Source organism: Triturus cristatus, chromosome 3_2 (genome assembly GCF_964204655.1).
Source record: "Triturus cristatus chromosome 3_2, aTriCri1.1, whole genome shotgun sequence".
Lineage (NCBI taxonomy): Eukaryota > Metazoa > Chordata > Amphibia > Caudata > Salamandridae > Triturus > Triturus cristatus.
This window is the reverse complement of record NC_140584.1, coordinates 1,062,074,432-1,062,089,679: the sequence shown is the minus strand read 5'-3', so window position 1 is coordinate 1,062,089,679 and position 15,248 is coordinate 1,062,074,432. Positions and strand designations below refer to the sequence as shown.

The following is a 15,248-nucleotide window of genomic DNA, read 5'->3' as shown; positions in this document are numbered from 1 at the left end:
CGGTGACCCCCAGTCAGTGCTTTAAACAGAAATATAGAAGGGCGGGTACGCACTCTTTGGAATACCTGGAATCCCACGTTCTTTTGGTCTTTCTCTCAATCATTTTATCTCTGTTTCTTTCTCTGATTTATTCTTCCTTTCTTTCCTCCCCTTCTCATTTTTCCTCCCGCAATCTGCTCATATTCTCTCCATTTCTTTTCCCTTCCCTTATCTTCCTCTCTGCATAATTGTCACTACTTCACTTTTTTCTATCTTTCATTCTCTCTCGCTCTCTCGTTTTATTTTTCCATCCTTTCAATTTATCTTCCTCTTTAACCTTTCGCTGTCCTCTTTTTTCTTTTTCTCCTTGTTCTCCTCTCTCATTCTATCTCTTGCACCCTTCTATTTTAATTCCCCTTGCTCTTTTTCTCTATCTTTCTCTTCTTTTTATCTCCCATTTTCTTGCTCTAGTTCCTACTCCTCTCTACTCCCCCCTCCTTTATTTGTCTTTCCTTTTCTCTACTCCACTCTGTTCTTTTTCTCTCTTCCTCTCTTCCTCTTTATCCTCCTGCTTTGCTCAGTCTTCTTCTCCTTTCCTCTAGCTGGACTGTGAATTTTTCAGTCTTCTCTACATCTCTATAGGTAGGTGCTGCATGTGTGTGCGTGTATGCTAATAGTGTGCAGTATATCAATGTTGTCCCGTATTCCTCTCTATTTTGGCGCACGTTTCTTTCTGTGCCTATGTTAGTATCTGTCTGTCTAACGATCTATGGTTTTTAGTACTTAAAGATGGCAGTCAACAAACAAGCATTGGCATAGCCAATAGGTCTCACCTTTGGGACCTTATAAGTGTTTAGCCATGCAAAAGTTCATGTTGTTGCACCAAGGATATTGTGCTGCATGACTAAATACTTATAAGGCCCCAAAGGCGAGACCTATTGGCTATGCCAATGCTTGTTCTACCAGTGATCACACTTCCTGGTCGTTCAGGACACCTGGCACACAACCCACCCTGAACAAGTCCGAATCCCCCATTTTCACATGCACAAATCATCAACAAGGCTAGACTACATCCCTTTCACTGACATAGGGTGCTTACCGGAGGCCCAGATACTCCCACACGCCTTGACCGGTCATGCTCCCACACTTCTCAAACTGAGGTGCTAGGTGTATAGAGGGGAGGGGTGTGGAGACCAAGCACCTGGTGGTTCCAGGACAGAATTCGCCAATTACACCAGGGAACACATTGTAGATTAACTTCACACTAAATTAAGGCACGTTTCCTCCTCCACAACAATATGAAGGTTCTTAAGGCAGTCCTCATGGGAGGAGTAATTGCGTATCAAATGGCTGATAAAAAGAGGACTCAAGAGACGCTGGATCCGAGCGCAGATCTGGACATAGAATCCCAATCAGGAAATAAACACAAGAATCATCTACAGAGCTCACTGTGCCAAACACTCAGACAAAAGCTGCATGACTCCTCGACCTATGTCACAATCAGTGTTCAGTTCCACATAATCCAAATTGGGGATAAAGTCGGAAAGGCCATACACTGGCTGGCCAACAAAGACCAGGGCCTTAGTTTTGTCTGCAAGTTGCAAACTTCTGAGGGTGCGAACATCAACAATCCCTTGAGCATAAGCTCAAGAATTTGCTAGACATTTCAGATCTCTATACACGGCAACAGTGCCACCCGCAGTAGAACACATGAATCAATTTGTAGAGGACTTGGCCATCCCAAGCCTCCCATCTGCGAATCGTCGATGTCTGGTAGAACGGATGGGCGAGGATGAAATCAAAGAGGCCATCTCATGCTTCCCACACAGGAAAACGCTTGGGTCCAACGTCTACCCACTGGAGCTGTCCCAGAGATACACTCCCACCTAATACAGCCACCTCTTGAGCATCTTCAAGAAGGCATACAAGAGTGGTCTACTATCACACAATGTGCGAGAGGCCATTATATAAGTCCTTTTGAAATCAGGTAACCCATTGTGGATTCTATCACCCTATATCCTTAATTATTATAGAAGCCAAGATACTTTATTTGAGGAGCTTGCTGAAGTGCTAGCCAAAAAGTTACTGAAGGTAATAAACGTCCTGATGTGATACGAACAAAACTATTTCTTATCTAGGCTCAGCACGAGGCACTGACTAAGATGGCTGAAAACAGTGGTTGAGGCCTTTTACTCCTGATGTTCAGGAGTCTGATTTACAATAGATCCTGTGTAACTGTGTTCCTTCATACTGGACTCTCAATGGAGACTGGGGTGGCATGGTGAGCAAAAGAACAATGGATTTAACCAATATCTATTGGCTAGGGATGATTTGTTCTGCATTCCGTCCATCATCTGCGTTTCTTTTGGACTTTCAATGGTAGCAGTGGACGAACAGTCAAAGGCTCCCTCGGGGCAGGTGGAGTGTTAATACAGGTATATGAACACGCCTCATAACTCAAAGGGCAGACAGTACAAACAATAAATCATTGTCCAGCCGAATATTTGCTTTTAAAGGAAAAAAGTAATTTATTTCTAACTCTACGCATTAACAGGAATAGCATTCATAAGCAACAACACAAACCTCTTGAGGTCAGGGCTCTAGTGTTTGTCGGGCAAATCTGCCACCACCCTCTTCCTTGCACCATGGTTGAGATTATTCCCCATTCACTAGTGGCCGCACCCTGGGAATGCTCACTACTAAGCCATGCTCAAGAGTTCCCCTTTGACTCTTTAGAAATTAGTCAAAAGGGTGTATGGTGCTGCAGCACTGAGCCTCCCTGGGTCCCAATAGGCCAATTTCCAATCTTACTCGCTCCTGCTGCACAGAAGCATTCAGCGTTGCAGCGAGTAGCCTGTTGTACATGCGGCAGCATCCGATGGGCACAGGCTCTCTCCCGGTGCAGTCAACTTTTTCCAGAAGTCGGTGATGTTCACAGCCTACGAAGATACCAAGTCAATCATCCCCACACATAGGGGGATACGATTTATACGAATGCATGCATTTCTGGGCCAGTCTGCTACTTCCCCCTCCCCGGTTTCATCTTGTACTCAACCTGCCAGTCCCAGTTTCATCTTTCTCCACCCGCACTTGCGTCTGTTTTTTATCCCCCCTCCCATCTGCTCGGCACAGTTTCCTGCACCGAACATGTGCCCCCAGCAATTGGCCGACATTTCAGGGCCAGCATATCTGGCTGGCTTTCTTCCCTTCCCTCAGTGGTGGCTCACGCAGTAACTGGACTGACTGGAGCCCAGCGAGGGAACAATGTCTTTCGCAGCATCCTCGGGGGTCAGTCAGGGGCAGTTCTTGCTGTGCAGGCTCTCCCGCAGCCTCAATCTTTACCTGGGCAACAGCCCGAAATTCCTAGCAATGCTGGTATTGGTACCAGCAGTCCCTCCTAGCATACATGGTTGTAGATACTTTATGGTTCAAGCACAGACTCCTCCACAACAATCGTCCACACCACAGCAGCTCCTCCTGGAAATAGGGGGCACCGCTAAAGCAGTCAAGAGTCTCAGCACACCCAGGGTCACCGCAACGCAGCGGTACAGGCTTGGCAACTTCCTGTATAGAACTCAATACACGGCTCAGTCCATGGCAGCCCTATCCTAGAATTATGTTGGGGGGAGGGGGTGCACACGGACAACGACACAATGGGTGCACAGTTATTCTTTCACACCTTGCTCAGTGTGTCCTCTGGGTAGGGCGCCCCACTGAACCTTGCTCCCTCCAATGTTCTCCTCTTCCTCACAGGGTAGACTGGTCTAGGCAAGCAGGTAGGTGGTCTATTTCCCTAGGTGATGTCCCCTCACTCAGCAGGGAGGCAAACAGGCCTTGCCTTGCTCCCCCTTCCCCCCCCATGACTTCCTCAGTCCTGGTCACAGGGATAAGTCTGGATGCTTGACAGATGACAAATTTTGGGGCCTCAACCACGCCTTCTTATAGTGCGTTTCCAGACCCCCAAATGTGATTCTTTGAAGTTTTAAGTTGGGGTTCTGCTTCTTTTGAAGTGCACACTTAGGTTTCTCTTCTTTTCTCATGAAAGGCGGTCTGTCACAGCAGGAAAGACTGCGAAGCAGATTGTCCCGTAACACAAGTCCATGAGAGTGACCAGAGTTTACACCTGGATGTCAGCCACAGTGATGTGTAACAAAAGGTTAATACTAGGTTCCAAGCCCTACTCTTTAAGATCACCTTATCAGCCCCACCTCCTTCCTGAGATAGGACCAGGCACCTTCCTTGTGATATAAAATAGAGTCAAAGAGCAATCTTTTGAGGTGTAAAAAGGGAGTCTCTACCTCCTTCCTTACATCCAGCTCACAGGAATCTAGCAACATGCAAATCTTTTTGTGTGAGAGGGAGAGGGAGTAAGGAGGGTGAATTCCTCTACTCGAGTCTTCACCAGGCAGGCCTGTGGGTCCTCCATGTAATGTACCACTGCAGGCGTACTTGCACTCAGTATACATTCACAGCACACATACTTTCCGGCTCTTTTACCTCCATGCACTGTGATACTAAAAGCAGACATACATTCAACACATTTAATCTGTGTGCACTGTTCAGTACTGTAGCCTTTCTATATTGTACCACCATATGCACACTGCACAACATCACTCTTCATGTCTTGAACTTCTCACAAGGACATATACACCCAGCATCATCCTTTTCATCGCGCACGCACTGCATCACTCATGAAATGTATTCCTTGCAGACATACATGCACTAACCAGTCATGTACCTAACCGTACTGTTCTGCCACTGTACTGTACCCTTCCCAGGCACACATACATCCAGCGGAGAGTCACTACTCTACCTGATGTAGGCCAAATGTAAATTAAACACAGCAGCAGAACTTTAAAAAAGGTGAGTGAGCCTGTAGACCTCACTCAAGGAACACAGGGTAAAAAGGAGAGGTTCACTTCTACTGATCACTACATGGGAGGCTCCCACCACCACGCTTGGGCTGCGCAACTCATGGTGCAGGCGTGAGCATTCCACCACTGTAATGGTAGAGCTCTTGGAGCCCCTCCTTCTACAACAAGACCACAATCTGTGAGACAAGCGTATGTCATGGCGAACACGCATGACCAGTGTTTATCTATGACCCCCTAAAAAAAGAAATCCGCATTAGGGATCCAGACAATAATACAGTTCGGCACTCAGGGGTAGGGATACATGTCTTTTACTAGACAAAGGGCTTTTTTGTCCCACTACTGTATACGAAACCTTGGGCCCGCGTAAGGGCCAATGGTGCATTATCTGAACCCTTTCTAATTGGGAGGAGCATCAGACAACGGCGTCTCCTACCCCCTTTCTAGTTTTCTTTAACAATAGCACCTTTGGCAGAGTGGGTCTGCTTTGAAGCACTACTGTGTGGGTTGTCCTGGTAATCTTTGAGGGAAGATTGGGTAGTCTGCTTATAAGGATACACTATCTATACATCAGCGGGAGTTGGCATATTTCCCTGTATTAAGTGACCATACTGCTCTCCAAACATTTACAGCTCTCCGTTTGGTTACAAACCACTTTTAAGTACCTAGGTAAGCAAGTGACACTCGACAAAGCAGCGAGTATGAGACCTGAATGTTGCGCCATAGCTCACTCATGTTAAGATTAGTCTCAAAAAATATTCTGGCTATAAGAAACAAAGTGACAAACAATAGTACTACAGCTCTTCTGTGATTCCATTTTCACTGCATCTCCATCTCAAACCAAATAAATGACGTTCAGAAGAGCACTCAAGACGTAGCTTTAGCAATCAACCGATTCAGACTAGTGAAATTGTTGGATCATTATCCTATGCACCTACAACCACACCTTTTTGTACTTCGCATTTATACCTCTGAAGAAGTCACCCGGGAACACAAGTGTTATGTAAAAGACAAATATAGATAACATGTTAAACTGGGTTCTTCTGCTCATACTGCTTGGGCTTGAATTTTCTAATGACATGATGGTGGTACAGGTGAGACAATACAGACTATGATCCAGCATTAAAAGAAAAATCAAAGCTGTCCATGCTCAAGTATTATTACATGTAAAATTTAGTCAAAGAGTTCATGAGACTGCTTTGCATCCATCAGTGGTGGGTGGTGAAAAATTACAAACTTCTGAAACGTAAACGTATAGGCCATTTAGTTAAGCATGTGAGATCCAAAGCTGAAATACACACTGATGCTTCAGACGAAAACAGTCTTACCATTGATTCAAGTGCAGACATGAGGAATGTAATCACCATCCTATTATCCGATGGACCATCATCGCCTCCCATGACTGGAATGCCTGGGACTGACATAGTGCCTGTTAAAATGATAATTTGTAGAAAAATTACTTATATACAATAAAAGGAAATAGTAAATATGTATACTTCCTCTTGAACACACGGAGTTAATATTAATGAGGAAAGACATTCTAAAAGCTCAGAAAGCTTATCAGCTCCTTAGAGGAAGTCGTACTACTTGTCTAGTTGACCTTGTATAAATCAAAAAAAGAAAACAAAATTAACTGAGTGGCATTAAGTGGATATCATGCAGGTAAAGTTCCTGATCTAACCAATTGAAACTCAAACATTCTAGAGTGCATAACATTGAACTGATGTATATAAGCATGCATCTACACCAGGGGTTCTCTGGGGGTTTGCAAGGCCTACTCATAGGGTTTGCAAACGTCACAAAATGAAATCATATTAAAATGTGTTAAAAATAATAAAGTATGTACAAATATCGAGGGGAAAAAAAAAGTGAAAACTATCTATATTGGATTGTGAATTAAACAAGATATTTCAATATTTGAGCATTTGTTTGATGTATACTGGTTTTTGTATTAGTGTATTGTTTTGAATTTGAAAAAAGAGTTAGGTTGGGGTTCCCTAGCTTCCAATAAAGACTGTTGAGAATGCCAGATTCCAGTAATAATTCAGTGGGGGTCCACAGAAGTCAAAAGGTCAAGAACTGCTGATCTACAAAAAGCATTCAGCTTTAGTGAGCTAAATGCTTGCTACCGTCACATGCTAGAGGTTCATATCCTAGCAAGAACTCACTATTCCAACCTTCAGAAGTCGGCAAATTGAATGCTACTAAACTTGGTAATAGTTACACTTGGTATTTAGAACGTACAAAAGAAAGAATTAACCTGTTTTGGGAAAATGGGGAGGGGGAATACATAGTAACCCCAGGCTTACAAAATGGGCATGCAATGAATGACATAACAAGAGGACATTATGAGCAATTAACTATGGGGCTTACAAGATGTTAACAAATTAGAAACAGTGTGTTCTAAAATGGACCCTCCCAACCCTTGGGTGAAGGCATGAATAAAAGATTAACAAAAAAAATCTCTTTGTACAGTGATTAAGTTGCAGTCTGATCCACTTAATACAAAAAGGTACTGTGGACTTCTACGGTCCCCAATGCACCCAAAACGAACGGCTAAACAGATCATTTTCTTTAGTTTTCAGTCACAACAATTGCAGCGGTAAACTATCTCCTTTCTAACTAGGCACTTCACACTTGCTTTATCGTCACTGAGCTTTATCCACATAACTGGTTTTGCAAGGGGGTTACCTGCATTTTTGGACACTTATCTTTGCAATCCATACCTCCCTGGACTCCCCGATGTCTGGTTGTAGTACCAATATTCCACTTTAGAGGCTAAAAGCTCACTTGGGCATACAATGCTTTGGTTTTTGGGGAGTCCAGGGAGGTATGGATTGCACAGATAAGAGACCAAAAATGCAGGTAACCCCCTTGCAAAACCATCATTTTTGGTGCCTCCACAGTAAATTTGGGGCCCTTCCCTGACACAGGCACAGGACTCATCCACACAAGTGAGGTACCATTTTTAGGGGAATGCGGGGAAGTTTGGGGATACCCAAAGATTCCAGAACTTTCCATCACAGAAATGTGAGATGTGTTTTTTTGACAAAGTTTGAAGTTTGCAACGGATTCTGTGTAACAGACCCTGGCGAGAGCCACACAAGTCACCCCATCCTGGATTCCCCTGGCAATCTAGTTTAAAAGATGGACAGGTTTGCTAGGTTTCCCTAGGTGCCGGCTTAGCTCGGGCCCAAAATCCACATCTACTCACATAGCCAAATAAGGGTCATTTTTCAGTGGAAAAATGTGACGAGTCCAAATTTCGTTTTGGGCCGTTTCCTGTTACGTGCACTAGGCCTACCCACACAACTAATATACCATTTTTATCAGGAGACTTAGGGGAACACAGAATAGTGGAACAAGTGTTATTAGCATTTGTCTTTCTATACATTTCTGCCTTCCAAATGTAAGACACTTGTAAAAAAGAAGTCATTTTGAAAAATACCCTATAATTCACATGTTAATACGGGCACCCACAAATTCAGAGATGCAAAAATAACCACTGCTTCTAAACTTCATATCTAGTTCCCATTTTAGAAATACATAGTTTTCATTGATACCTATTTTTCACTCTTTATATTTTACCAAATTAATTGCTGTATAGCCGGTATACAAAAAAAAACATTGAAAGGTGCAGCTGAGTATTGGCTCAGGGTACATTGGGCTCTTGGAGAAACTACCAGCACTATATATCCCCGCAACCAAACGTGTCCAGCGGACGCAACAGTATATTGCTTTTAAAAATCTACCTTAGTTAGAAGTTACAGGTGAAATTGCAGGCACAAATTGCCGATTTTTTCAACTCTATTTCAATAATTATTTTTAATTCAACTGTTACTTTCTATAGGAACACCTTAAAGGATCTACACAAATGACCCCTTGCTGACTTCAGAATTTATGTCTACTTTTCAGAAATGTATAACTTTCCAGGATCCATTACTGGTTTCACACCCATTTCTACTACTAACTAGAAGCAGGTTGAAAGCACGAAAAATAGGCTATGCCCCAGTAAAATGCCCAAACTGTGTAGAAAATGTTAGTCATCAGACTAAAGTCTGTCTGTTCCTGAAAGCCGAGAAGATGGTGATTTTAGCACTAAAAACCCTTTGTTGATACCATTTGCAAGGAAGACGCTTTCCTATGCAGAATATCCCCCCCCCACCATTTCCCCACAAAAAAAAATATTTAGCTGAATTTTAGTTAATTTTTCAGTACCTTGACGGGGAATACACAAATCCTGGTACATTTACAATCTTTAGGATATTGAAAAAAAGAGGACGCAAATTTGCCATGGATACCTTATGTGGACAAAAAGGGCCTAAGCGCAAACTACTCCAAATAGTCAAAACAAGGCGTGTCGGGGGAAGGAGGGTTATGTGGGGCCAATACAAGCCAGGTTGACCCATCATTACTTAAGGGTCTGAGAATAACACACTAGTGTGTATGTGATAGCTGACCACCAAACCCATTTTGGTGTTCTTGGTAAGTCAAAGAAACTTCCAAGTCATGATATGCTTCGTAATATTGAGATTCTGGTGTATGTGTGTGAAAATGTCCAGCAGCAGAGGGGAAATTGTGTCCTAAAGCCGCTAGAGTAAGATTTCTAACCCAGTTGTGCAAGGATTCAGTCACTGCACACACACAAAATGGAAATACAATTTGACCGCAATCCATACACGATCCATTGAGTAATACTGCGCAGATGAGGTTTCTGGAATAACACACTCAAATAGCACTGACAGAAGATAGAGGTTCTTTAAAATGTTTATTTTAAAATTATAGTCAAGTGCATGAAATATGAACGGTGACCACACAGAATGCAGAGAGGAATGCAGCAAAGCATGCCACGGTCAACAAAAACAACAAGAATCATTTTAATACGTTCAACGAGTTCCTAACAGCCTATTACCCTAAAGCTATTTCTAGGCACTATGCTAAATCTCAACAGAAACAGTAAATAGCAAGCATGTGGCTCAAGTTTCTTGCACCACCTACCTGTTTTCGGTAGAAAAATACTTACTCAGCTATTCTCTATCGCAGCTTAGGCTGAGAATGACAAACCATTATGTGCTGAAGGCAACTTCTCTGCACTGCTCCCAACAAATCCCTCGACTGGGACTGGCGTGTACTACAATCCGGCGTGACCCCCAACTCGATAGTCCTAATGCAAAGTGGCTCTAACTTATGGTCAGATTTGTGTTTTCAGGTCTCACCTAGGCTTCAAGACATGCTGTGTTTAGGGTATGGGCATGAATCTCCGCCCACTGCCCGCCCATGTTTTCAATTGGCTCCTTTTACTGTCTTTTCTAAATGCTTTTCATTCATTGGTTAATTTGTTCAGTAGTCCCTCCTTAGTCCCTCCATTTATAAGGAGTTGTAACCTCCCATAAGGATTGGCCCCATTACATGTAATCTTAATTGGGATGTTTATTTACAGTTTGTTTGCACTATTTTGTTCATGACTTTTGGTCTGCTGGTTTTACAGGCAAAAAAGCTACACACTTCTGCAATCGCAGTTCCTGAACTCCACTCTTAAATAAAGAATGGCAGCCGCAGTCTTGTTTCTGATGCATTATTTGACACGTTTCTATTTATTTACTTTTGTGGCTATTGCGTCACGCCGCGCTTTAGCTTTAAACAACTAAAAGGTAGAGCGCGACACGCCATAGCTACAAAAGTCAATAAATAGAAAAATAAAAAGGCAGGAGAACGCTGCATTTCTTTTCCATTTCTTTTCTTTTATAGCTTTTTCGGTACACCTCACTTTACTTTTACACATATTAAACAAAAGTGCGGAGTCACAATTGCTACAATTGTAAGTAAATAGAATAAAAATATGGCAGCCGCAAACTTTTTTTCTTTTTATTGACTTTTGTAGCACTGGTGGCACACCGAACTTTAGCTTTAGACATCTAAAGCGCAGCGTGCCACGATTGCTACAAAAGTCAATAAATAAAACAAAGCCAGGCGGATGCCACATTTCTTTCCCATTTGCAAAGCCAATAGCTCTCCATTTAACAAATGCGAGATCTATTGTAAATGCTTGTTCTAGTATCCGATTGCTGATCTTATATTTATATCACAAAGCATCACTTACAAATACTAAAGTATAAACAAGACTAAATAACAGCGATAAAGGTGTAGATTCACGTATTGATTATATTCTACTATAACTAAAAAAAAATTTTAAAAAAATCTTGTCACACTACAATGTGCATCCATGTTGTTATGGCAGCCTCCATAATTAAGGACAATAAAATATGTCAGCTTGGAAAGTAAGCAGACATGCTGACAATATTTTAAAGCATGTCTAAGCACATTATGCATTCTTTAAAAAAAAATTGAAGATAAAAAGACTGAATACAGACTTTGGATAAAAAAATGAAGAGGCATAAACTTGAGCTTCCACATGTTCACAACATTGAGGTGAGATTGCATGCTGCTTGCCCCTGTGAAAATATGTGGTCTATTGCAACCCTCATTAGCTCTAGTTTGCATATGTACATGAGAGGTGGAGCCCCCAATATTCTCCACATGCAAGTAGGGTGCTCCTACAGGGAGAACATGCTCAACAGGGTTTAATGGTAGTCAAGAGCTTTAGTGTTGCCTTTCCATCCCACTGTGCTGCTCTTCTCTCTGTCTCTCTCAGCATTACCCACTGCAAGGTCATGTTTGTGTGTCTGACTGTAAATTTCAAACTTGGATGAAGCATGTTCAACTAGTCTGGACCAAACTTTTTCCAGCAGCTCATCCCAAGACAAGCTGAACAAAAGACTGCTGACAAGAGCAAGATGCCTACAACAAAGATATGGGTTGCCGGCTCATTCTTGTATCACATTCTGCTTAGCCATTATGGCACTGAAAAGTATTCTGCATGCAGCAGCCCGCTTCACTAAAGGCCTACAAAACGACAGCATTACTCCAACACTCAAAAAAAGCCACAGGCTTCCACTTCCAACATGCATCACAGTGAAGACCTGCAGTGTCACCTGTAAAACTGCACCTAGCCTGGGACCAAAACAATAGAAGAAAAACAATCACAATTACACACAACTCACAGCAGTACAATAACCGGACTGGAAAAAGAGAAATAGAAGATGGAAGACACAAGAAGCAAAGCCTTGGCAGCAGTGTGCCGGAGAGGAGCCAAGATGGCGACCAGGACGGCAGCGTAGACTCCCGGCTCCGTGAACCTCCGCATCCCGCACGGATATCCTGCACGAGATCCTCAGCCTGCGCTACGCGCTCGTATTTGTGAATGAGAGTGGCAACCGACCGTGTGACTCCGAAGTTTCTGGCGGCGGTACCGCCGGAGAAATGTGCCTTTGAAATTTGCGGCCCGTGCAGCCCTGGAGCCAGGACCTCGAGTGGACGCCTTGGCCGGGTGGCAGTTCAACAACAGCGGCCTGTGGTGACTGGGTGGAGTCGGACCACCGGAGCGGTGCACACCTCGGCTTACATTTCGCCGTGGTCGTTCCTACCGCTAAGCGTAGCGGACCGAGTGCATGCCCGGGGTGGCAATTCTGAGATTATCCGGCGATTGCCCCTGCCTTTGACGGTGAGCTGTCCGGACGCCGCCCGTAACTCGCCTTGATTCTTGCGGGCTGCTCCCGGATTTTCGCGGGCGCTGGTCCGTGGTGGGGACGACTGTTGCCCGTGACCACACAACGGATAATTTTTGCCTGCCCCCGGAACCCTGTTTCCAGCGACGTGGACCTTGAGGCGCTTGTCCCTGGGTCCCGGTCCCAATACGGGTCGGGCCTACCCGGCGGCCATCTGGTTATGATGAGGCCTACCATCCTGTCCACCGGGTCACAGCAGGATTGGGAGTGTGTGACTTTTGGGAGTGTGGCGGAGCGATCGCAGAGAGCTGTACTGGGGTACGGCGACCTCCTCGAGGCTCTCGGTGCCCTTCATTCCACCTTGGTTTATGGCATCGGGGTCTTGGGGAGTAAGCTCGATGGTGTGGCATCAGCGTCGGGACAGTTGCGGCCTGCCTGTCCTCAGGTACACAGGGACTTCCCACACTGCACACAGGAGGACAATGTCGCGGCCACCCCTGAGATTAATGAACAGCTGGAAACTCCGGACAGTATGCTTCCGTGTGATCGGCTGGCTGTGGGTCTGATCTGTTCCGGAGGTATTGGACCTGAGTGGGAGGTGGTAGCCTCGTCCCGTGCACGGCCTCCGGCGACCCAGGGAAAATTCAAGCAACAGTGGTCTACTCTGGCTGATTCCGCCTTCCTGGACCTTGTGTGCAGTGCAGATCCTGGGGCAACACTGGGAAAGATGTCCCTCCATGATGCGGACTGTGTTGGTACTCAGAGACTTCCACCCCACCTGTGTGCGTCGCGTCCCGGTCGTTTTTGGACACTCCTTTACCTTGTAACATTGGACATGGCGCTGGGTCGAGGGGTATGCATGGGCAGATTTGCAAAGAGTGGTCAAGGATAAGGCTGATCCTTCAGGGGTGGTCATCTAGTAGACGGGCGGGCTCAGGGGTTGCGTGCTCTCATGGCATAGCTATTAGTATAATTGGTGCATAATGCTCCCCATCTTTCTTTGACATGGTCGATTTTGTGCTGCTTACTGTTTGCCTTGGGGAAAACTTACCGTGCGGGAGGGAGAAGCCGGGGGCATGTTTTGAAGGCCCTCCTCCAGTTTATTAATACTCTCTCTACCCCCCCGTCTGGTGGGGTTCTTTTCTTACTCCCTTTTCTCTGTTCTTCTATATTTCGGGTCTGGTTCCAGGGCGACAGGCACACTGCTGGGGGGGGGGGGGCCGTACTCATCTGCAGAGGTGCAGGGTGGGGGGTTGGGGAAGGGGATTCTTTAGTCTTTACCCTTTTTTTCCATGGCCTCCTTTTTTTTCTCTGATTCTTCTTTGTTTTTCTTTTCTGGGATCAGCGTGGTACAACTCTTTTGTTGTGAATCATTGCTTTTTCATGTGTGCCACAATTTCCGGGGTGTTTTCTGGGCTTTAGGGCATGGGACTGCAGGCGCAACTGGTCATGATACGTCTCTACATCCTGCACTTCCTGTTTTAGCGCCATTGACTCGATAGATTGCCGTTTATTGTTTACGTTTGTTATTCTGCCTGCCATTTTTCGCTGCTGGGAAATTGTTTGGCACCTGATCCTTTCGTCTTTCTCTATTATAAAATGAAAGCCTTCTTAATCCTGGTGTCCTACTTGCGCCATTCACTGGCCGAGAATATATTAGCATGGAGATTCTGCTCCCCGAGGTTCTGCCTGTGTCAACATTGGATCTTTGTTGCTTTGACTGCTTAGCGGCCGGCCCCGGGGGGTTGTAGGCCCATACTTGTTATTGGTTGAAATGCTAATAAAGGTTTTTCAAAAAAAAAAAAAAAAAAAAAAAAAGAAGCAAAGCCTTTCCTATTGCACGCAGAGAGCAAGAAATTTCCCAGTTCAAATCCAGCATGACCCATGCATTATCCACTGCCATAAGGAGATGAAGGCTCATCCTCTCAAATATTTCACCACACCATAAACATGATGACATGCCGCGGGGGGAGGAGTAAAACGATTATACACCAGGAAAAGACTCCTACAAAAACCAGAAGAGAAAGGAGATAAGATAGGCTGATGCATAGAGAATCTGTATGGATTTGCAACAAAGTGAAGTCCAACAATGTTGAGCGCGACCTCTCTCTCTCTCTCTGGCATCATCTAGTGTTAGAGCAGATGCATGACAAATAATTGTCGAAAAGAAAATGATTTGCAACTAGAATGAGTTAGCTGCACTTTTAAGTGGTATTTAAATCTTGCCTTAGTCAAACTAGGCTTAGACTCCATCTTGAATCCTAAACGTGGCCTTGTTTTAATTTCTCACCGACTCTGTATGCAGTCGAATGCGGCCGGAACATTAAGCATTTTGTGTGGGCTTTTTATTTTCTCTCACTAGTGGATTTGTCTTTGAAATCTTGATGAATTGTACTGCTAAAGAGGAACCGTTCAGGGTCTTTCCAGTTGAACCTCAGTGAATCTATTCATTTGATAGGATTGTTATTTTTTAAGTGCAACTAGATTTGTACGGTCACATCCAACGACAGTAGGTCAAAAGGGGGCCATTTATTCATTAATGGATAATAGTTTTAGTTGTCGCATTTTGTTCTATAATGTGATTGGTAGAGCCTATGTAACTTTTTGCTCAAACCTTATTCTGACCGATTTTCACTGTTTATTGTCCAATAAAAGAGGGCTCATTCTAGAGGCGATTCAGACTTTGTCTCGAACTTTTGGGGTCAATCTCTTTATTCTTAGAGGGCAAACCCATGTCAGTTTGTCCCCTGCTTAGGACTCTGAGGAATATTTTGAGGATTGATTGATTAATTCACTGGACAAGGCACAGTCCACGGTCAAGCGCATTTTCAAT

General features: G+C 44.3%; 1 protein-coding gene across 7 annotated transcripts in view; it reads right to left on the bottom strand.

The window, feature by feature from the left end:
* Positions 1 to 15,248, bottom strand: part of GTF2I (general transcription factor IIi) — a 1,662,009-nt gene that overhangs the window by 1,573,366 nt on the left and 73,395 nt on the right. For all 7 annotated transcript variants that reach the window (XM_085649796.1, XM_085649797.1, XM_085649793.1 and 4 more), the window contains exon 2: positions 6,179 to 6,279. In XM_085649796.1, the coding sequence (XP_085505922.1) occupies positions 6,179 to 6,274 (96 nt within the window). In that variant the 5' untranslated portion in view covers positions 6,275 to 6,279. The remainder of the gene's footprint in view (positions 1 to 6,178; positions 6,280 to 15,248) is intronic.